Source organism: Ascidiella aspersa, chromosome 5 (assembly GCF_963924565.1).
Source record: "Ascidiella aspersa chromosome 5, kaAscAspe10.2, whole genome shotgun sequence".
Classification (NCBI taxonomy): Eukaryota; Metazoa; Chordata; class Ascidiacea; order Phlebobranchia; family Ascidiidae; genus Ascidiella; species Ascidiella aspersa.
Window position 1 is genome coordinate 32,334,091 of NC_139451.1, and position 22,489 is coordinate 32,356,579.

The 22,489-nt window shown below is 36.1% G+C and overlaps 2 protein-coding genes across 2 annotated transcripts in view; one reads left to right on the plus strand and one right to left on the minus strand.

Moving 5' to 3' along the window:
- The first annotated feature begins 617 nt into the window (after positions 1 to 617).
- LOC146146387 (solute carrier family 2, facilitated glucose transporter member 5-like) lies at positions 618 to 8,215 on the plus strand. The gene is made up of 10 exons (XM_083390743.1): positions 618 to 686; positions 1,622 to 1,753; positions 2,490 to 2,757; positions 3,120 to 3,241; positions 4,099 to 4,269; positions 4,668 to 4,765; positions 5,317 to 5,488; positions 5,824 to 5,987; positions 6,641 to 6,785; positions 8,087 to 8,215. Exons 1-10 carry the CDS (start codon positions 618 to 620, stop codon positions 8,213 to 8,215), a joined length of 1,470 nt encoding a protein of 489 aa, XP_083246869.1.
- Positions 8,216 to 9,047: 832 nt separating this feature from the next.
- The window catches only part of LOC146146388 (transient receptor potential cation channel subfamily A member 1-like), a 41,526-nt gene continuing 28,084 nt past the window's right edge, over positions 9,048 to 22,489 (minus strand). Inside the window, exon 24 of the mRNA XM_083390744.1 lies at positions 9,048 to 11,402. Within this exon, the coding sequence (XP_083246870.1) occupies positions 11,186 to 11,402 (217 nt within the window). The 3' untranslated portion in view covers positions 9,048 to 11,185. The remainder of the gene's footprint in view (positions 11,403 to 22,489) is intronic.

Here is a 22,489-nt window from a genome sequence, read left to right on the forward strand (position 1 = left end):
GCATGGATTTAAACCAGTAGCTTATTTTCTTAAAACGTTGTAAGCTCTGCAAGCATAGAACACAATTTTGGTCAGATTCCAGATAAGCTAGCTTGCCTTGATTAAGTTGGCAGCATACACTGCCAACAGTTTAAGGTGGAATTTGATATCTTAACCTGTAGAGCAGGGGTTCTTCAACTGGGGTCCATTAACCCCTTGGTGTATATTTAGGAAGTAATCAATTTTCAAAAAAAGAGTTTATGGGTTTTGCTCTGAACGTATTTAGACTCCATTTCACTTTCACATTTTTTGGACCACAAGGATTCTGAAGTGTATTTGCATTGTGTGACGTATAATATGACGTCATCTCTGAAATTGTCTTGCCTACTGTGGTCCACGCGAAGCGAAAAAAAATGTGCGGTCCGTAAAAAGTACGACCGAATAACAGGAATAAATGTTAACAGGAAAATGCGTTTTTGCGAGTGTATTACGTAATATAAAGGGATATGCAAAAATGTAAAGCACTATCCGTAGCTCAAAAATTTTGTTTACAAAAGTACTTGCACTTTTTTTCTTAGTGTTAATATTTTAGTTTTTTGCTTTTCATCAAGTCTATTCATTAAGTGTACAAGAAAGCAATGGAGCATCAGGAAAAGAAAGCAATGGAGCATCAGGAAAAGAAAGCAATGGAGCATTCCCAAGGACCGGTAAATATGTATTGTGCGCTAAAACATAAAATTTAATATACTCTGAATGCATATTTTTTAAAAAGCCTTTTCTGAACTTAAAGCATTCAAAAATAAACCTAATTTTTTCAAAACAAACTCCTTTTAATAAAAATATTAAAGCCATAATATTCGATAAAATCGACTTTTGCAATTTACAGACGTTTCAGCAATAACTCATGCCATCATCAGTGTAAAAGTGAAGATAAAGTCGAATATTATGGCTTTAATTTTTTATTTTATTGTCCAAAAACTATTTTTACGTTCTGGGAAACCAAATTATTTCATTTTGCTAAAACGAAGTATTGTTCGTGTATAGTTTAACTCATTTAAATAGTTCACAGTAAACCCAGATGACTCGAGGCACATTTTTAAGGAACTTGTACTTGATCGACTTTTGCAAAATTGCCTTATCACTTCTATGCAAGATGTTTATCCAATTGTATATACATTTTTTGGCGACCCTGTCAATTTGCGTAAAATGTGCAAAGCATTACTTGTAAGTTTTACCATGCTTTGGCAAGGATGGATAACATAGTTCACCCATGATGAAATGTAATCCAGCACTCATAGAAACTCTCACCTTTTTTTTTTTTTTTTTTTTTCTGGGCACTGGGGTGCAAATCGTAAAATAACTAACCATTTTATTAATCTTATGTACAACCAAACAACCGTTTTAATAATACTAAATTTATGTACACGTTTTTTGCTTTTTAAATTAACTTTGTTTATGTCGATTGAAGCCTAATACTATAGTCTGCCTGACTCTTCGTTGATTACCGTAAAATTTTGGGGAAATTTATAAATTATCCAATCGAAAGTAGTAAAAACTATTAAACTTGTGCTCATGTCTGTATTGTGTTATTAACATTGCAAAAAAAATTATTGTGGCGTCTTATTATCCTTTTTTGTTACAGCAAAACTCTATGTTTGGATCGGTGTGTATCTTCATCACGAGCACGACACCTTTCTTTTCAGTTGGTTACTTTTCAAGCGAATTTAGTCCAATCATTCCGGTGCTGAATACGATCTACAACCAAACGTACTCTGTAAGTTCGGAAACACGTTGGATGTTTAAAAAATAGATGGTTCAAGTGGTAAACCACAAACTGCCATTTCATCTGTGAATTAGATTTTGGTCGTACGATAAATAATGCCATCAGATTTGCCACTATCACATTCTTCCATATACTTTTAGTCCATGCATTCACTTACTGGATCTAACTCTTAGTCCATGCATCCACTTACTGGATCTAACTTTTAGTCCATGCATTCACTTACTGGATCTAACTCTTAGTCCATGCATCCACTTACTGGATCTAACTCTTAGTCCATGCATCCACTTACTGGATCTAACTCTTAGTCCATGCATCCACTTACTGGATCTAACTCTTTGTCCATGCATCCACTTACTGGATCTAACTCTTAGTCCATGCATCCACTTACTGGATCTAACTCTTAGTCCATGCGTCCACTTACTGGATCTAACTCTTAGTCCATGCATTCACTTACTGGATCTAACTCTTAGTCCATGCATCCACTTACTGGATCTAACTCTTAGTCCATGCGTCCACTTACTGGATCTAACTCTTAGTCCATGCATTCACTTACTGGATCTAACTCTTAATCCATGCATCCACTTACTGGATCTAACTCTTAGTCCATGCATCCACTTACTGGATCTAACTCTTAGTCCATGCATCCACTTACTGGATCTAACTCTTAGTCCATGCATCCACTTACTGGATCTAACTGAGTTCGACTAATCGCGATATGTACGTTCAGTCTAGAAACGGGGAACCTATGCCAGAGAGCGTTTGGCTGGCTCTTCTAACTCTAACCATATCCATGATGGTCGTCGGGGGATTTTTCGGGGGGATTACGACCAAGTTTTTCCTGTCCATCATGTCACGAAAGCACGTGTTGCAAATGTGCCACGTCATTCACATCGTGGGTCTAATGCTCGTGGCTTTGGTCGGAGGTCTCACGAGATCATATGAAGCCATTATCGCAGGAAGATTTGTTGGCGGTTTTTCGTTTGGTGTTTATTACGGTAAGTTTTCTTTCTATCCGAAAAAATAATAGCAGCAGTTGGTTGATACCTTTCAGAACCCAGAAATGACTATTAATTTAAATTATTTTGGTAAACGCTGAAACTCTTACTGTTTTTGTTTTTTTTGTACGTAAAATACCAGATCTTTTAAACTACCACCCTTTAGAAATAAAAACTCTTTTCGAATATTTTGGTAAACGCTGAAACTCTTACTTTTGGTTATTTTTTATACGTAAAATACCGGTCTTACTAAGTACAACCCTTTAAAAATAAAAACACTTTCGTTTAAATTATTGCGGTTTATTTACTATACTTTGAAACCAAATGAAACTAAGTCGTAACTTTATAATATGACTTCACAGCTTTGGTGCCCATGCTGATGACCGAAATGAGCGCTCGCACCAAACAAACTATGTGGCAAAGCTGTGGAGTTGTAGCAATCACACTCGGACTTTTGTGTGGGCCTTCGCTAGCGCATCCCAAGGTGAGATAGTTAACGTAATAATCAATAATCTAATAAATGGACGGGTCAGCTGTCAATCAATAAGGTTAGATAGGGGTCAACTATCAATCAGTTAGGGAGGGGTCAGCTATTAATCAATAGGGTTAGGAAGGGGTCAGCTGTCAATCAATAGGGTTAAGGAGGGTCAGCTGTCAATCAATAGGGTTTGGGAAAGATAAACTGTCAATCAATAGGGTTAGGCAGGGGTCAACTATCAATAAGTGAAAAAAATAGAAAAACAACTAGCCTGCAGTGAGGTTCGAACTCACGACCCCCGGTCAAGCCGGGACTGTAGCTCCACCAACTGAGCTATGTAGGCTGTTAATAATATTATACATGTTTGTTAGGGATTAAATTCATTTGGTTACTAATCACTTTATTTCTGTGTTTTGTTGCTTAAACTATATATTTTATTTTTGCAAATCTTGGCGTATTTGCTGTAACCTACTAGTCACGATTGTAATTTTACAGTCACAGCCGTAATTGTCACTACGACAGTTATAAACAAAGAGTAATTTAACTTTAATAAATAAGCTTTGGAATACTTTTCTGTAGTAGGCATGTAAGTTTATAGTAGGCATGTAAGTTATTCCTAAGCGCCTGTGTGATCATTACAACGAGGAAAGGTATTGGATGTATTTTATTTAGTTTACATTTTAATCGTTTTTACTATTTATTTGCACAGATAAACTGATGATGCCATTTATATGGCGAAATGCTTATTTACATTAAAACTTTTACACCTTGCTGACAGTTTTTGTTCAAAGCGGTGCGCTTCTCAAGCTTTTAGGAAAATACTTTTCAATTAACCAGCTTCAAAACACAATTTCAACTGACAGGCTCTAGGTAGCATCGACAGATGGCCGATACAGGTGGCTCTTGGTGCAATTCCCGCCATAATCTACCTCGTTTCGAGCATCTGGATCCCAGAATCACCTTACTACTACATCCGTGAGGAGAGACCAGATGAAGCGATGGAGGCTCTCAGAAAAATGAGGAAAGGTAGTGAAGTAAGTAAGAGAAAAAATATTTAAAGGTAAAATACATACAAAGAAAAAAAGAATACGATCAAGTAATTTGACACTCTGTATAAAATAAACTTATGGTTGGGTAGAAAAAATTTTAACCTTATTTCAGTAATTTTTTTCTCGATTATATTTTACACATGGAATTGACATAAGGTGGCTACACTGTGTCTACCTTGAAAAAGTGTATTCCTCGTAAATCGATGTTCTGTTTTGCGTATGCAGCAAGATTTATAAACCATCTGAGTTATAATGGGGTTTAGCTTTCTACAGTTCACATATAGAATATAAATAGCTATACTTTTCTTCTGAATAATTTGCATGAACTTTTTGCGTGAAATGGTTGCTATTATTTCAACGAAAGTGCTCGTTCATTCTTTCAGGCAGATCTTAGAAGCGAAATTTCAGAAATAAAGAAGGAGGTGTACGCCACCACAACTATTGTGGGCATCAAAGAAATGTTGACAACTAAACAATACAGGTTCCTAACTTACTTGCTTTATTTAGGCAAAAATGAATTCGGATAACCTAACGTCAGTGTTGTAAACAAATCATTTTGAAATGATTTAAGTTCCAGTCAAGTCAATTGAAAAATAACTTAAGTTCAATTCAAATCTTGACTTGCACAACTGATGACTTTAACTTGGACTTCATCAGTTGCCCAAATCAAGTCCCAGTCAAGTCATAATTAGAGCAAGTCAACTTAAAGTCAAGTCCTTGTCATTAAAATAAATTTTTTAACCCAAGTCATTTGTCCGAAAGACTTAAGTCAAGACAATTCATTTGCTGTAAAGACCTCAGTCAAGTCAAGTCATTTTGCGCAAAAGACTTAAGTCAAGTCATTAAAAAAACAGTGACTTAAGTCAAGTCATTGACGCCAATACAGCCGCGGAACCCAGATTGGGACGTTATAATAGCTTATCCAATAAATGTTGATGTGGTATAATTTATTAAATCGCGTAAAATATAGTAGGCCTATTACAGTCTATTTAATAACCAAAAATTATAGAAATCCGCAAATATTTTTTGTAGAAACCAGTTAATCTCAGTCTTCGCCATATATGCTGGATTTATGCTCAACGGATCCAACAACTTTATTTTCTACGCGGACCAAATATTTCTACAAGCTGGAATCTCCAAGGAAAATGTTACTTACTGCACTATTGGCGTTTTTGCCCTGCAATGTGCTGCTACAATACTTGGGGTAATATAGGCTTTAAGGAACTTTTTATAATATGCCCATTTTTAGTTACTCGTAAAAACACTTGCCAGTAAATATAGGAAGCACATGGCGGTTTTCCATGTCATTCTTCACAATTTCCAAGTTATAGTTGATTGAAATTAGTCTTACCTAGGTAACTTTTACAAATACATCAGTAATAAAATAATGTTCTACTCAAGTAATTAAAAAATTCGACTGTCAAATTTTAGACTGATTGTTCTGCCTTAACCTGTTGCGAAATTCTGACGAAAATTGTAGCAGGCTACAACTGTTACTTTTAATAGTGGCAATTTCATTTGAATTTTCTAACTTTTTAGACATTCCTCGTGGGTCGCCTCGGTGGATACAAAATGAACTTCGGTGCAACGATTCTGATCATCATTTCACTCACAACTTTCACGATCAGTCAAGCAACTCTCCACCTAGCACCTAATGTCATGCCCATCATCGCTATCATTTCATCAGCTGTGTTTTTCTGCAGGTTATATTATCTTCTGTGTATATAGGTAAACAAACAGTTCATCGCCAGAAAATAGTAATTTCGGAAAATCCATATCATTTCAGACGTTTTCGAGGATTAATTTTTTTTATTTTTTTTTGTAACATTACAATGTGCATACCTTCACATGTCATTCCGTTATTGATATCTGATATTTAGGAAGAATAATGAAATTGAATATGCCGTTGCTGCCAGGAATTGTTTCAATTTGTTCTTCCGGCAAAATATGCACTTATATTGCCCTGAAGAAGATTGCCCGAATAGGTTGTCGAAACGTTGGCACTTAATATTTTTTTGCCGAAAGAACAATTGTGCAATAATGAAATAGTTAGGTTAATTATGTATTATTTTTCAGGTCACACTTGGCTTGAGAATTAAAAATACTTACTTACATACATTTGTTAAACTATATGTTTTGATTATTTACCCTTTTTAGGGGTAGGTGGATTAGAGTCATTTTAGCAATAGGCCGTTTTGTTTAATAATTCGTGTTTAGGATATCACAGCAAAACAATTTTTTTTAATGTTAAGCCAAAAAGTTTAAAAATCTACATTTTTAAAACTGCATTTTCTCGGTTTTTAGAAAGATTGAAAAAATATATGTTTTAATATTGTCCCTATATTTTGATTTACAGTTACTTTGGTGGAACTAATATTGCCTCGTTTGTTTTGCTCGGTGAGATCACAATCGAACCAACCCGGACCACAGCGTTTGGATACGGAGCTTTCGTGTTTTGGTTTTTTTCGTGGTTCGTTGGATTTATTCCTCCATATTTGCGGGTGAGATTACTAGAGCCTTGCATCATAACAATTGTGGTCACGTTTGCCAACCACTCAGTGTAAGCTTTGCCAAAGCATTAAGTAAATTGGATATTGACTTTGTTGGCTAAAGCATCGCTTTTCTGTAGTCTATTTGATTAGTGCATCGGTGTCCAACTCAAACTTGCCGACGTGCCAATTTTTATCTTATAACTTCTTCCCGTGCCGAAGTTTAGCAACTATTTTTTTCTATATTAAAAGCGCTTTTATACAAAAAATAAAACCAGTATAGTGTTATAATATCAGAAGTAATTGTTTGTTGTCGTAATTGCCGGGATTGTTTTGTATTGTGAATAAACAATGAAATTGGCTATAGAACAAATTTAGCTTTTTTGACAATTGGCTGTTGTTTTGGGAGGCTTGCGTGCCTCATGTTGGACACCTCTGGATTAGTGTGTTGTTGAATTGTTAAAAGAGTCGATTAATTCACTTGTTCGGCCTTTTATCAGATATATTCTGGGGCATTTAGACTCTTGCCGAACCACATTTATGTAGTAAAGGTGTTCGCGGGTGGAATTATATTTACTTTGTGCAATATATAGATAGCATATATAGTGCCTGGCCAAAATAAATGCTAAATTTATTTCGGTTTACCTAATCTTGGTATACCTAAAATTAAATTACTAATTGCAAAGGTGGTGAACTATACTGAAAATTATTCTGGTATTTAATTGTTTTTCCAACGTTTTCAGCTACCTATTCACAATTTGTGTAATTTTACTTTGCGTGGCATTGGGCGTGATGTTGTAGCCGAAACGTCGTAAACAAATAAATACCAGAAGAACTTATTTTCCATATACACTTTGCCTGGCAGCCAGAGCTGCGGAGTCGGTTTAAAATAAACCCGAGTCCGACCTCGGCCAAATGTGCGATTTCGTCGAGTCCCGAGCCCAGCTCTGACTCCACTACCAGCATTTCACCCATTTACGTAACTAATTAGGTGAATTTTCAGCAATCTCGTCATAATGGTGTCATATAATTCAACCACTAACGCAGGTTCGAAAATTTCCAACTTAAGCTCTTCCGCATTTACTGTTTACAGTTGTCGGCAATAGCAGGTTTAAAATTCGGTACTGCACATGCGCACGTCGGACTCGGGACTAGGGCAGTCTTACGTGGTCTTCCGCATAGTCCCGAGTCTCCAGCAAAACAAACCGATTCCGTCGAGTCCCGAGTCCGACTCTTTATTTAGGTGGTGAATTGTTCAAATTGGTGATTTTGATGGTTTTGTCCATTTACCAACACATGCTATGTTTAATCAGATTGCATTGGGAGCTTACTCGATGACAATTTGGCTTGGCTGCACAATCCTCTATCTGATATTTCAGATATTTTTCATTCCTGACACAAAGGGAAAGACGCAAGAGGAAATTCAAACCCACTTCATGTGAAAAACGGAAAAAATACTTGGATAAAAATTTTGTTTTTGCCACTTGTTCTAACTTTTATTTATTGTAATGTGTCCGACTTAGGACTAGGAGTATAATGGTTGGCGTTGGAGGTTATAGTAAAACGTAATAATAATATAAACGCCCATGCAGAACTAGGTATCATTTTGAACGTTTCGTATTTGTAACTTTGATATTCTTATTATATCCGACTCAGTGGTGTGGTGTTAAGCATGTAGATTGCGTTTTATCTTGTTTCGTCGATTTTGTTTCATATGTCGTGTTTGTATCACGATAAAGTCTTAACGTGTCGCGACTGGAAACAAAGCACATCCTTAGTAAGTTTATTTACTTTATTAAAACTCCATGCTTATCTCTACAATTGATTTTGTTTAATATAGAATTATTTTGTCTCTGTTAACAGCCTGACATGTAGGATTTTGCAAAATATTTTTAGAAAAACAACCATTTGTGGTTAGCGCCACTCACCAGCAACCATTTGTTTGATGTCTTAATGTTATTTGCAACCAATGCGTTGCTGGCGTACATGCACGCCATATTGCTCATAAGTTTAAAGGAAAATGTTAGGACTATTTAAAACATGCTTGTTGTGCTCACTTTGCATCTGTTAATAACTGAACTAACCTATCTTCAAAACTCAGGAATGATGTAAATAAAAACTTACAAAATAATTGTTTTGTATTCGAAGAACTACTTAAGTCACAAGATTTGGAAATAATCGACTTGAGTTTTCATAAAGACCCATGGCTCCCGGTCGTCCCATACCCCCTCACAACAGATTTGGACGCTACGTACTGACGATTAAAAACCTGTGTAGTGCAAGAGATTCAATTTATATGAAATACAACGTAAAGCGAAAGTCGAAACTTACAGAATATAATTAAGATAAGTTCGACGGATCAGAAAATTACGAGAGAAGTAAAAATCAGAAAAAAGAAGAAAGGAGGCAATCACAAAAACAGTGGAATGTTATAAACAGGAACATTTACGAAGAGGTTTATTTTACAAAAAAGATGGTGAACAAGTATCTAGAAAAACTTCGATTTAATTTGGCAAACGATTCAATACATGGGGCGGTATTTATGGATAGGCACCAGATGTAGAAACAAACCAAATTACAGTCACAAACAACAGATTTTATAAGAATATAAGGGGACCTAATTGAAAGAGAAATATTGAAAAAGATGTTGCAGCAATTCTTAACTTTACTTTACATTCATCTGACGATAAAAACAACATTTTGTGGCAGTTTGGTTTCACGTATTTCTACTTTCCATGCCTACGAATACCCTTGAAAATAGTTCTTAAGATTTTTCAAACAAGACATTTTAAGGCAAAATAAAGTAGAATACAAAAGCCGAGCTTTTCTTTTTTATAAGACTAACTATTTATTGAATACCCGCATGACTTTAGTGATCGAAGTTTAATATAGTATTGAAAAAGGTATATCATTTAAAAAAAATTGCAAAAATCAAAACGCTTGCTGGTTAGCCGTAACTGAAATTTCAAACAACTCACTTTATAACATAAGCACACAAAGAGGTACTCCCAACACAAAGAGGTACTACCAACACAAACAGGTACTACCAACACAAAGAGCACCGTTTAAACTGGTAAACTTTTTCTAGCAAATAAAACTGACTGGTTAAAATATAAACTTAGTTTATCCTGAAAATACTACATTTTAAAGACAAACGATCAAACTTCTAACATTTAATACAATGTTTGAATCCAGAAAAGAAGCATTGTCGCCAGCTTAAAGTAATATTAAATTTGTTTCTTTTCAAATATCGTTGAGTGTATTCTTCTATCTTTATACTTTTCCATTTGTTACAGACAATTTTCATTTTGACTAAGGTTAGGGTTCTAACACAACGTTGTTTTTTACGATACAATATGGTTTAATACAATCTAGTGTTCAGTGTGCCATTCCAGCATTGAGATTCTATGTTGTTCTTAGATTTTCATCGTTTCTGGTAAAGATTAACATTTAATTGAGGCACTGAGTCAGGTTCCACTTCCGGTCGTGTCAATTCACAATTTCATATTAAGTTTTAATGTCACTTTAGTGTCATTAACAGTCAGTTGATAAGTTTGACTTATTTTTAGTTGTCTGTCGAAACAATGTTCCACTGAATGATAATAGAAATCACTTTGAACCTTGTAAGATAAATGTCGAATTTTTTATCAGTAACAGCAGAATACTCTAGCAAAGCTAGCAATTCAGGTCAGACACTATTAAAAAATCTTAAAAGATTTATATATTATGTGTTTCTAGAGTATTCTGATGTATCAGACAGGCGTTGCTGCACTGAATATGCTCAAAATTGAAATCACCTTGACCCTTGCAAGATATATGTGAAATTTAATTCCTGAAAAGTAACAGCAGAATACTCTAGAATTTATTCCAATTAAGATATACTGACGATGACGTCGCTCGCTTTAGCTAAACCAAGATCCTGCCAAAATTGGAGTAATGTTGCACTGAATATGTAATATTGGAAATCACCTTGCAAGGTAAATGTTGAATTTAACTCCTGATCAGTAACAGCATAATACTCTAGCAAAACTAGCAATCAGGTCTGAAGTTACCGTTCCTACTGTATAAGTCCCGACAAAAGTTAAACCCTGTTTGATTGTCTATACAAGTTATAGTGTAGTTTTGTGACGTAAGCTAAAGTTTGAAAGTAGTGGATGTCAAATTTAAATGTGTGACGTCATCAACACAACAAAAGTATTCAAATCAAAACAAATTTTGTGTCTATTTGGCCTGAAAATATAAAAAAAAGCGCAAGACAAAAATATACCGGAATGCTGCTATAACAGCTTTGTCGAAGTACTGATGGCGTCAGAACACGTCACTTTCCCACTGAGGCTTAAGCAATGATCGATTTTGATGACGTCATAGGTGACCGTTGACACTGGAGTCCATTCGAGGTCGTGTCCCGACTTCTACTTCTTCTTCATAGAGCCGATGGCCCGGATTGCAATCAGTTTGCTCCTAGTGTTGCCAGGAAACGATGAGTAGGGCCGTGATAAGGTGGATGCTCGTCTGCTTGGAACTGCTCCTTCGTCCTGGAATTCTGCCTCCGAGCGGATCTCCATCTTCTGCACGATTAACCGCAAGAGGTCGTGCTGCGCGTCCAGAGACGACTGCATCGCTTTTAGTCTGAAACAAAGGCAGATATTTTAGCTACATAACTCATCAAAAGCTTTATACAATGGGATAAAAACACACACTAATCGTCCGCCTAAAGAACAACGCAAGTGGGAACGGGATTTAAATCTTGTACCGAACACAATTCCTTGGGACAGGTTATATGAAAACACTCGTAAAGCCACAATTGAAACTAAACTGCCAACCTTTCAAATTAAACTTAATCCTAGTGCGATTGCGACCAATGACGCGCTATCCTCATTTGATACAAATCAAACCAACCGGTGTGTTTTTGTTTCAATTAAAATTTTGAAACAATTTCTCATGTATTTTTCTATTGCGAACATGTTGAAAAAAATTAGTCTGAAACAAACATAATTGATATCAAGCCCCCAAGGAGAATGCGACTCGACTAAGAACTGAAGCGTTGGAAGTATTTGTAAACCGGCAGAACTTTCGCCACAATAGTTGCGAAAGAATACAAAGAACAATCATCTTTACACCGAAAGCTCCATTAGTTTTGCTGAATGACACGTTTAAAACGGGTTTGTATCGTAAAATAAATTATCGTCCCCTTTAAATAATAGAATCGCTTCTAAACAATCTGAAGATTAATTGCAATAAAATGACCAAGAACACAATAACTTTAAACCATTGAAATGCTTTATTGCGCCAAGTACTAACAGAATCTAACAAATTCTTTGCTGACTTATAGGGCATAGCTGCAATGTCGCCGAAAACCCACGTGAACCAATCTTGCCGCGCGTTGGCCTATTTCACGCCTTGACCTTGACGAGCGCTGAAGGTCACGGCAACAGCCTAAGGGCACGTGTGCAGAGTTGGAGGCTATTGTCCCTGGTGCACGAATCAGTTTTCCAGGTAAAAGGCCAGTCGTTGTTCGACGGCGCTTTGCGTCAATTGCAAAGCGTACAGCGTATTTTGGGAACCTCTGCACGTGCTTTACGGTTCGTGCGCACAACAGTGATAGCAGCCACTGCTAAGCTGTAATGCGATTTCGCAAAGTCGAAAGGTCGCCCGAACAGCAAAAGAGGTTTTCTGCAAACTGTTTTCGCGTTCGTTGTGGAGATTTACACGATTTCAACACCTTTTGATTCGAAATAATTTGGATCATTCGGTTGTTTAAAACTGAGATCATACAAACTTGTGTCAACTGACTGGCTGCAATGCGATTTCGCAAAGTCGAAAGGTCGCCCGCAAAAGAGGTGTTTTTCCACGCTATTTCTTCCCTAATTTTGTACAGCTCAAAAAAAATATACAGAACGGCATCACTAAATATTTATCGTAAGATTTTACCTCAAAATAATCGCAAAAGAGCGCAAAAGATAAAACAAAACAGTAGCAAAAGAGGTTTTTCTGCAAACTGTTTCGTTTGTTGTTAAGATTTTTTTAACATTTTCTTCTAAATAAACTTTCTTCTTCTGAAAGGCAATTACATTTGTAAACGCTTGATTGGAAAATATTTGAGTAGCAACCTGCGTCAGAAAATGAAAGGCGGTTTGGGCCCAAAATACACAGTTTTATTTGATCTTTGGCTTTTTCGTAACAATTCAGGCATCGCGAAATTACAAGCGACCGCGAAATTACAAGCGACCGCCATTGTCGTTTCGCGTCCGATATAATCACTCGAAGATGACGTCATAATCTAGCGTTGTTACGCAGGTTCGCGCGCGTTAGTGCAACACGTGAACGCTTGTTTATCTTTCGCTCAAAATAGTTTTGGGCAAATCTTAAACTTGTTGCGCCGGATTATCCAAGTGTTTGCAATTATCACAAAATCTTAAAACGTTTTTTGAGTTGAATACATCTAACGTCTTTCTGAATGCCTTATATGGTGATTATTCGACATTGAACTGTGAATTCCTAAGATCCCATCGAAAGCTTATATATCGTCACGCAAGTCATTTTTTACACATTTTCAAAGTTATTGCTTAAGTCACTCCTTGTTGCCATCCCCATCAATGGAAAAAGTGCTTAGGTCATTTTCTATGCGCTTATGCAAAAAAATGACTTAGACACTTTTTGCAACATTATAGACAAAATAGCAACTTTATAGACAAGGGACTAAACGAATAAGCAAACAGGTTGCCAAAAAGTTTGTCAAGAATTAAAATTACCAGAGGGGCTGCGGAAGCGAACCGAATCACAACCATAAGTGACAAAATATAAATAAAAAAACAGCTCCTCTGGTAATTTTAATTCCTTTATCAACGTTTCGGCAACCTATGCAAGCCGCCTTCGTCAGAGTGAATGACACTAAACGCTCGTACAATATTGTTATATTGTACGTTGGTAAAGGAATTAAAATGACCAGAATAGCTGTTTTTTTATTTATATTACTATGCCTGGTAGCAGCAGTTTATGTACAGAATAAGCTTAAAGCTAGATGAGGTGAGGTAAATAACAAACATTGATCACCGGAAGAAATATGAAAAGATATTGCAATACAAGCAGATTACGATTATGATAAAAAAACAATTAAAATCGGTAAAGATAACGTTTTGATTTTCTCACGGAAAATAGCTAGATGTCAGCGGAAATTAGAATGCCCGCTGTTTTCGAACTCTCGTAAAGGTTAGGCCTCTAAGAATAAACGCAAATTGGCAGTTGTGGGTTTGAATCTAACTACTAGCGTTGTTCAATCGATCTGAGTGTACGCAAGTTGCGGTTTGAGTTGCGAAGTTGATCACATACCGACATCGTGAGAGAATTAAAGAAATAGTCGAGAAAATAGAGGACGAAAAAAGAAAAAGAAGAAGAAAGAAAGAAAAGTTAAAGAAACTTTAAAAGAAAGAAAGAAAAGAAACTTAAAGAAGCCTTAAGGCCGAAAAGAAAGATAGAAAAGAAAGTTGAAAGTCCTAGAAGAAAAAAGAAGAGGGATTGAAAATAAAAAGTAACAAAAGATAGAGAAGGTGAAAAAAAGATTAAAATAATAAGAGAAAAAAATGAAGAGCAATAGAAAAAAGAAAAGAAAAATCAGATTTTGTGATTTCTGCAAACGAGAAGACCGGAAATATGCTAGCTTAATTATGCCTTGTTTTCTCGAATTGAAATAACTACACAACCGCAGAAGCCACTGCTAATTGGGAGGTCGCCGGAGTTCGTGTAAGTGATATTTCTAGACAAAAATAGGCGTGACGCACGTCAACGTTTAACATGCGCAAATTAAATTGCTGATGCTTGAGTTCCTTACAATGATCAGTATTGTTCGACTGCTATTTAACCGGTGTGTACGGTGGACCCTAGGGTGCACCAAAATATGCATATACAGCATGCAACACAATAGTTGTATCTTAAGTATTTGGATTTATTCCATGTGCAGCAAGTTATGTTTCAAAGTGGTGTAACAAATAGAAACTATGTGTCGACCCTTCCAATCATACTGTTTTAAATCCTATCAAAACATGTTGGGTGATCTTATTTTAGGTCTTTGAAAAAACCTATATATTTTCTTCTGAAGTCTTGTAAATGTTATGTTTTGTACAAAGTGTGGCAACCCTGTGTATAGCAGCAGACGGTCGCGCAACGCCGGTTGTCATTCTAAAAAATCTACTCCGTGGCGACATTCTTCCCAATGCTCACAAGCTGCTTACGTCACGGCCGGGGGCTTTTCTCAAGCTACACCCAAGTTACAAGCCCCACTTTTTAATTGGCTTTAATGAAAACTCGGCAAACCAAAGCTGGTCAACCTATCAAGATTACAACACAAAGCAAGGAAAGAAAACAGCCTTTGCAGCAGACATTCGAACTTTTCATACTTTAATAATAATTGCTAAACATCATGAACAAACAATGGTACACTGCGAACCATCAGACTTTTTAGCAAACCAGTCTGTGACAATATTCTAACTCAAGGCATCGGCCGTTAATGTCGCTCTTTTCAAACGAGATACTTTTGGTTAAAATAATATTTGTCTTTCGAGTTAAATGGGCAAGTCTGTATGTAAACGTATATCTGTCGCTTCTTATCAAGTGCTATCCATCTTTTATCTCTCATGGATCTTTTTTTCCGCCGTGTAACTTATTATCAAAAAAATCCGTCTTTCTATTTTGTTGTTTAATTGTAATAAAAAACGTCGCAAGGTTTGCCAAACCACAAGATGCGACAATGGGAACGAAAATTGAAAACGTGTTGTTAAATCAAATTAATAGAAATTACCGTTTTCAGATGCGGTTGCAATAAAAACGCTGGCAGGTATGGATGTGTGACTCAAGTCATTTAGGCTTGAATCTAGTTTCGATATGATATATGATAAAACGTTTGTTTTTACCGGCGGCCGACGCAAACATATCTGGAATCTGTGTCAGCAAAATAACCTCTTGCAGTGTTTCCAGCCAGGTGTGATTCATTCAGGACATTAACGACTAGACGATGGAAAAACAACCTTATATGGACGGTTTATTGATGGTGGATCGATGTGGTTTTTCAAAGAAACGCAAAAGACAGCTGCAAACAGCAAAAACAAAGGAAATTGTTGCTTGGAAATAAGACCAGAATAGATTGGGAAATATTTTTCTTACACAGCAAAAAAGTATATGACAACACTCGTGAATCTTTTCTACAACCGAATTTGCAGTTTTGTTTTGTTTTTTTAATTTTTACTGCAACGTCTGCATACTGTGCAAAACGTTCAACTAAAATTACCCTTTTAAAATACCAGGACAAAAATACGATTTCGCTAAAAATAAAACTTAATTAAAGAAATAGACTAAGAACTGTTTGACTTTTTTCTCCGCTTCTTACTGCAACAAAAGAACAACAACACAAAAAAAAACTAAAAAGAACAATGCTAGCCACAAATATTTTCCCGACAACATGACATGCATAATAATAGGTGGATATTTTGCTTAGACGGATGTATGAAATAAGCTATGGCTGCCAGGCATATATAACTGAGTGTTGCTCATCCAGCAGTATTATTTTATATTTATACGGATGTATGCCAGAATTGAGCAAATACAAGAAACACAGCAAGTAGACTATACTTTTATTGGTCGTAATAGTGGTTTTGTGAACTTTTATGTTAAACATTGCGCAAAGTTAAACAGCAAAATTATATTACGGAAGGGTTTCAAAACTTGTAAAATCACTGCAAACAAAAAATCTATTTTCTATTCAGCGCAATTTGTTGGCGACATTTCGAAAATGTCAAAAGAGATCGGCTGAGAACCGCAAACACGGTTTGTGCCAAATTGCCAGAAATTGAAATGCTTGTCCCGCCGTTTAAAATATCAAAATTGCCCGTTTGGTTCAAGGGGCGTTATTAGCGGTTCTGAGGTAGATATACAAATATCGGGAGAATAACGTTAATTGAACGAGTCAAGCGATTCTTAGCCGGTTTCTAGAAATGAGTTGGTTGTGCAAAAGTCAATAATAGTTGCATTAAAGGTATAAGGCTTTTATATTACATTTAAGTTTCGGAGACGATGCTAAGAATAAGGTTCAATGCTTTAAAATCGAAAAAAATACCGAAAATCATAAGCAAAATATTCACTAAAATTTACATTTGGAACGTTTAAAGACATCTTTGGGATATTTGATCCAAATTTGGAATAATCAATCGTTTCAGATCGTAGGGCGGTAGCTACATGTTATCGTCATCAATTTAAAAATTGAAAATCGTTAAACGTAACAAAATTAAAAATCGTTTAAAATTATAGCAAGTGGTCAACAGGGGCGAATACATTGTTGCAACATTGCACTATTTTGACATAAGATGGTTCTGAACTGATCTGGGAAACAGGCTAGGATTAAAAAGTATAAATACGGAATTAATCAATTATATCGGCTACGTTAGTATGGCTTAAAACTTTGATTGACTCATCCTTAACATGTACGGATTTTACATTGCTGTTTTAACCACCTTTTATTGAAGTTGTCTTGGTTTGGGATTGGTTTGAAGACGGCGTTACGTTTTGCAAACCATACAACAGGTGTGCGTTTTAGGGTGGTAAATAAAATAATGTAGAGGAATCAGGTGGCACTGTATAAAGACAAATTGTATTGATTCTCGACAAGTTTTCGCACAACCGTGCTTCATCAGGTCAAAGTGTAAATGAAAACAATTAAAATGCACGTAAGCAAAACATGATGAAGCTGTTGTGCGAAAGTTTGGCGATAACTCAATACAATTTGTCTTTATATAGTGCCACCTGATTCCTCTATTTAGAATTAGGCAAACGCGGCCTTTATAAAGATAAATAAATAAAGCATTTCGCGTTCCAACTTACAATTGTTAGCTTGGCAACTTAATATACATTTAAAGGTAGATTGCGATTGGACGTTGATTAGCAAATGTCATCATATATGTCGTTGGTGCATAGAACAGGTTTCACCAGTTTTCAAACTGATGGCAGCAGTTTTTAACCTTTAAGTGACTTATTTTTGCAGTTTTGCTTAAATATAATATATGTATGCTCTTTACATGGTATTTTGATATGTATAACTGATAAGATAAGAAAATTTCCCCATTTTCTATATAAATTTACAACCTTATCCAAACAAAACATGTTTTATCGATTTTAAAATCTGCAAATAGTTGTTACAAATGCTGTTCTCCTGCCAAATTAGGTCATCTTAAAATTCTTGGCGATTCGTTATTTTGTCTACCCGTGTTTGCGGACGAGTTATTAATAAGCCAACAAGTCTAGCATATGCAGATTACAGATAAGTGCGGGATATTGTTAGATTGAAGAAGGTGTAGCTCGACTGAGGTAAAGGGCATATGGGCGGAAATACCAACAAAGAAAATGTCAGTAGCATTGCGAAAAGGCCACAGCTAAAAGATGAACTATCCAGTGTTGATGGATTTTAAATAGCGAAATGTCGACAAAAACATGGTTACATAAGATGAAATAGTTCAATTATGTCATAGAACAGCGGTTCTCAACCAGTGGGCCATAAGAACATTTGAGGCGGGCCACAGACCCATTTAAAAAAGCAAGATTTAGTTTTATTTGTGTCACTATATATAAGAAGTTTTACCAGAATTTTGTACTTTGTAGTCTTTTTTACTTGGTGTTTTTGATTTGGTTAATACTAAAATTTTTTTGCAAACAATTCACTCAAATAGATTAAGGACTATTATCTTTCAAAAGACATGGCATTTACTTAGTTTTGGAAATGGTTGTGTGCAGATGTAACGACCATACTTTTAAATAGTTGTCGTTGCCTTATAACGTTAAAATGCCAGGTTGGGAAAAACAAGCATCGGCTAAATAGCAGAAAATCACAAACTAGTTCGGTACCATGCAATTGCCAACACTTAAATGCAGTTGCCCTTTGCATTTCGCAAAGCCGTGTGGTCTTTAAGAGCCACACATTGTAGCCCGCGTGCCACTATGGCAAATGTCAAGTCTGCCTCCAGAATTTTAACCTTTTCTAAAAGGACCAGTGTGGGCAGATCGTTTCTCACTTGGCAGTTTGCGAATCGTGACCTTTGTTAAGTTTAGACACCAGCAGATGAAAATGGCGAGTGATATATAGGCAGGGCTGCAATCTGCTAAGTCTAAACACTAAGCATGCAGCTCTGCAATGACATTTGTATTACCACCCTCAATTGTTTAATCTAAGCTTTTTACGTATCACTTTTACCGACAGTTCGCTTAAAAAAATTACTGCAAAAACTTGTTGATATTAATTATCTTACACTCAGCCAATTTATGGTTAGCATCAAGAAAAGATAAAAAAAACATAATAAAAACAAGGCAAACTAAACCCACAACTCAACAATAAACACGCTTCTTAATAATGAATTGGTAATTTCTAAGACACAGCACTCAAAACTAAGCATCAATATTAGAAAAACACGGAATTGCAACTTGCATATAGGCGAGGTATACAATGACATAAATTAAAGGTTTGGGCATCTTTGATGCAATGTTTTAAAAAGTTCTTCCTGCATAATTAGCAACTTTAAAAGAAAATAGGCTTGCGATTATTGGCAGCTAATTTAGAGGCCTGTGCGTAAACTCAAATTTATATGTAAACAATAACAAACAAAAACTTAATATACCGCTCTTTGCATGCCCAAGCCACGCCTTAGGAACGCCCACAATTCCTTTTTAGTGAAAATGTGTATTTAGGCGTATACCCACTGTATGACTGATTTGACCGTGAGGTTTATAGCGTTAGTTTTTTAGCCACCCGCGGATAGGATAGCATATGATTTATGTGGAACATCAAAAAAAAACATGAAAATCGACGAGATCAAAATGTTTGGCATTATTTCACGTTCCCAGGAGACAGCGAAAGATTGCAAGTGGTCAGAGCATTGCAGCCTTTTGCGCACATGGGCTCCAAGAAAAGACGCTCGCAACATTTCCAGTCCCGATTAACCGATCACGTACTAAGGTCTTGTGACGAACGGTTGTGACCTTTAGAACGACAGGATCCCGCCTTGACGTGCTTCGATATAAAATGCCGTTTGAGACTGATCAGCGATCAAGGAATGCACAAGTTCGCGTATTATTTAAGTTAAAAGGTTACAAAGGTCTGAAACCCATTTAGACAAGACCATAGTAATTTATGACTGTTGTTTATCAGAATAATAGTTGGTGAAATAATAATATTATTATAATTTTTCCATATCGTAAGATCCAAACAAACTCACAAAGGTTGGAAAAAAGATCTAAAACAACTTTATTTAACAAGAGCAGAATTTTCCATATCGTAATATCCACAAGTCTGTTTACAGATTTTTATTAACTGGTAGCAGTCATCCATTATTGTCTTTTTCCGCATTTGTTAAATAGTTCGTTTAAGGCAGCCTTTCTTAACCTGGGGTAGATTAACCCCAGGGGGTAAATTTTCCTGTTTTAGGGGGTAAATCCAAGAATATGTATTCAAGCTCTGAATAGTCTGGTTCAGTTTTCTTTAACTAACCTAGGCGGAGCGGCTTCACTGCATTGCTTACAATCAAAGACATTGAACAAGTCGTTGCCAAAAACAAGGGCAGCCGTCGCGCTGAATATAACTGATGTACAATTTGTTACCTTCGCACCACTTAATATATTGGGGGTAAATTTAATATTTAACTTTGTTAAAAGCGTAAAACATACAAAAAAGGTTAAGAACCCTGGTTTTATGAAAACAAGTGGTAATACAGATTATATTTCCCATTTGACGAGCTTAACCGCGCTTTATTCGGGCAGCGTCAAAATAAAAACGTAAAACCAGCGAGAATATGCGCAAGGGCACAAAATAAGGCAAACACGGCTTTTAATCAAGATAATTAGTGTGCTTTACAATTTGTGAGGTGTCGCAAGACCCCTGATAAAATTCAATCGAAATTGGACGAGGCTTGCTGCTAGCATTACAAGAAACTGCAACGTGCAAATGCGTCAGTTTACTGCCGCTTCACTGTACAGGAGCAACAAAATGCAAACCGGAATGATTGTCGTAAAGCAATGACGCTGTGCACTGCGGAAGCATTAGGAATGCAATGTTTAGGGTACAAGAAGACTATGTTGGACTAGTCACACGACAGAACATGTCAATTTGGCAGTCGTAAAACCATTAAACCTTTTGTTTGCGGTTAACCCAGTGTTACGCAACCTTTTCTTCGCGGCGACCAAATAAGTTTAAGTGTAACGGAAAAGTTTTGCCGACCCAATAATTTTCATTAAACTTTTTTAAGTCAACAAAACGTGAGGTATCATTCATTTAAGTGCGAATTTAACTGACATCAGGCATGTCTTAATTCACTCACAATTCACAGCTAGACACAATCAAGAACCATTTTATTATAAAGCTTTTAAATTTTTAAGTGTTTTTGTTCATAATCTTTAAAGGATCAAGCGAAAACCGGTTATTTCATAAACTACATTCTTTTTATAAAAACGGTTCTATGTACGCCCATTATTACTTTATACTACATTTTCAATATCACCGTGTTTTTTTCTCAATTTTTCACAGTTTGCACTTTTAGCGAGACGCAGGAAATCGTTTAAAGGTCATCACCAACGCCGCCTTTTTGAACCAAAACAAAACCGGCCGGGGTTTCACGCGCCTCTGTGACGCAACAGAACGCCAAAACGCGTCATCGCCATTAGCCGTGGAACTTGTTCAAAGAACTTGGGCCGCCAGGCGTGAGTTATATAAAGTGCAGAGCGACGATCCAGGCTTAATCTCTCGGCGGGCGCAGAGGGTAACGACGCATTGCACTTGGATAAATATTTTTGCTAGGGTAGGTTTGTTCTGTCGTTTTGAAATTGAGATTTAAGGCAACGCAATGTAAAAAAATGATTAAGAAACACTGAGATAAATAATTGCTGGTTTGTTTCGTTTACTTGTTTGCTTTATTGATAACAAAAGTAGCATTGCAATTTAAGGCAATGAAAATATTTCTGTAGAAATACTATTGGAAACCGACTTTTTAGAAAACATTTAGAATATAATAAAAAAAAATCAGAAATATCGAACTTAATTATGGAGCATAATGGTTGGAGGTTGTAGTAAGACGTAATAAGAATATCAAAGCCCATACAGAAATATAGGTATCATTTTGAACGTTTCGAATAACTCTTTATTCATTTTCAACATAGCTATGAATAAAGAGTTATTCGAAACGTTCAAAATGATATCTACTTCGGTATGGGCTTTGATATTCTTATTACGGACTTAATTAGATTTTTGAAAAAGTTGTGTTTCCTTGCATGAATCGACAAGATAAAAAAACGAGAAAAGACGTATAAGGAGTCCGCAAACTTCAAAAACTTCAGGGACAAGTGGTTAGAATTACCGATTTGTGATAAATAGTTGGACAAAAATGGCAATAAGCACACCTAAAAAAATTATTAACTGATTAAAGTTACGTTCGTGTATAAACTAAATGAGAATTAGAACTTATTTGAAATAATTGACTGGGGAAATAGCATGTAATGAAATATCAAGTAAGCGTCGAAAAAACCCGCAAACTTGTGTATTTCTAATTCGAAAGAAAGAATCTCACGTAAAAACAGAAGTGGCAAATATTCCGGTGTCTGCTGGCACGTTTGTGACATTTAGTGATGACCGGCAGCCAACGAAAAGTGTCTGAAACGAGGGAGACAAGTCTACCAGTAACAGCGCTTATCAAACT

What these genes read in the sequence shown, in the direction of transcription:
- LOC146146387 (XM_083390743.1), top strand. Translation starts at nt 618, where the DNA reads ATGGAGCATCAGGAAAAGAAAGCAATGGAGCATCAGGAAAAGAAAGCA. An exon ending in TGGAGCATTCCCAAGGACCG is followed by an intron (nt 687 to 1,621) that starts GTAAATATGTAT and finishes TTTTTGTTACAG; the next exon opens with CAAAACTCTATGTTTGGATC. An exon ending in TTATTCCTCCATATTTGCGG is followed by an intron (nt 6,786 to 8,086) that starts GTGAGATTACTA and finishes ATGTTTAATCAG; the next exon opens with ATTGCATTGGGAGCTTACTC.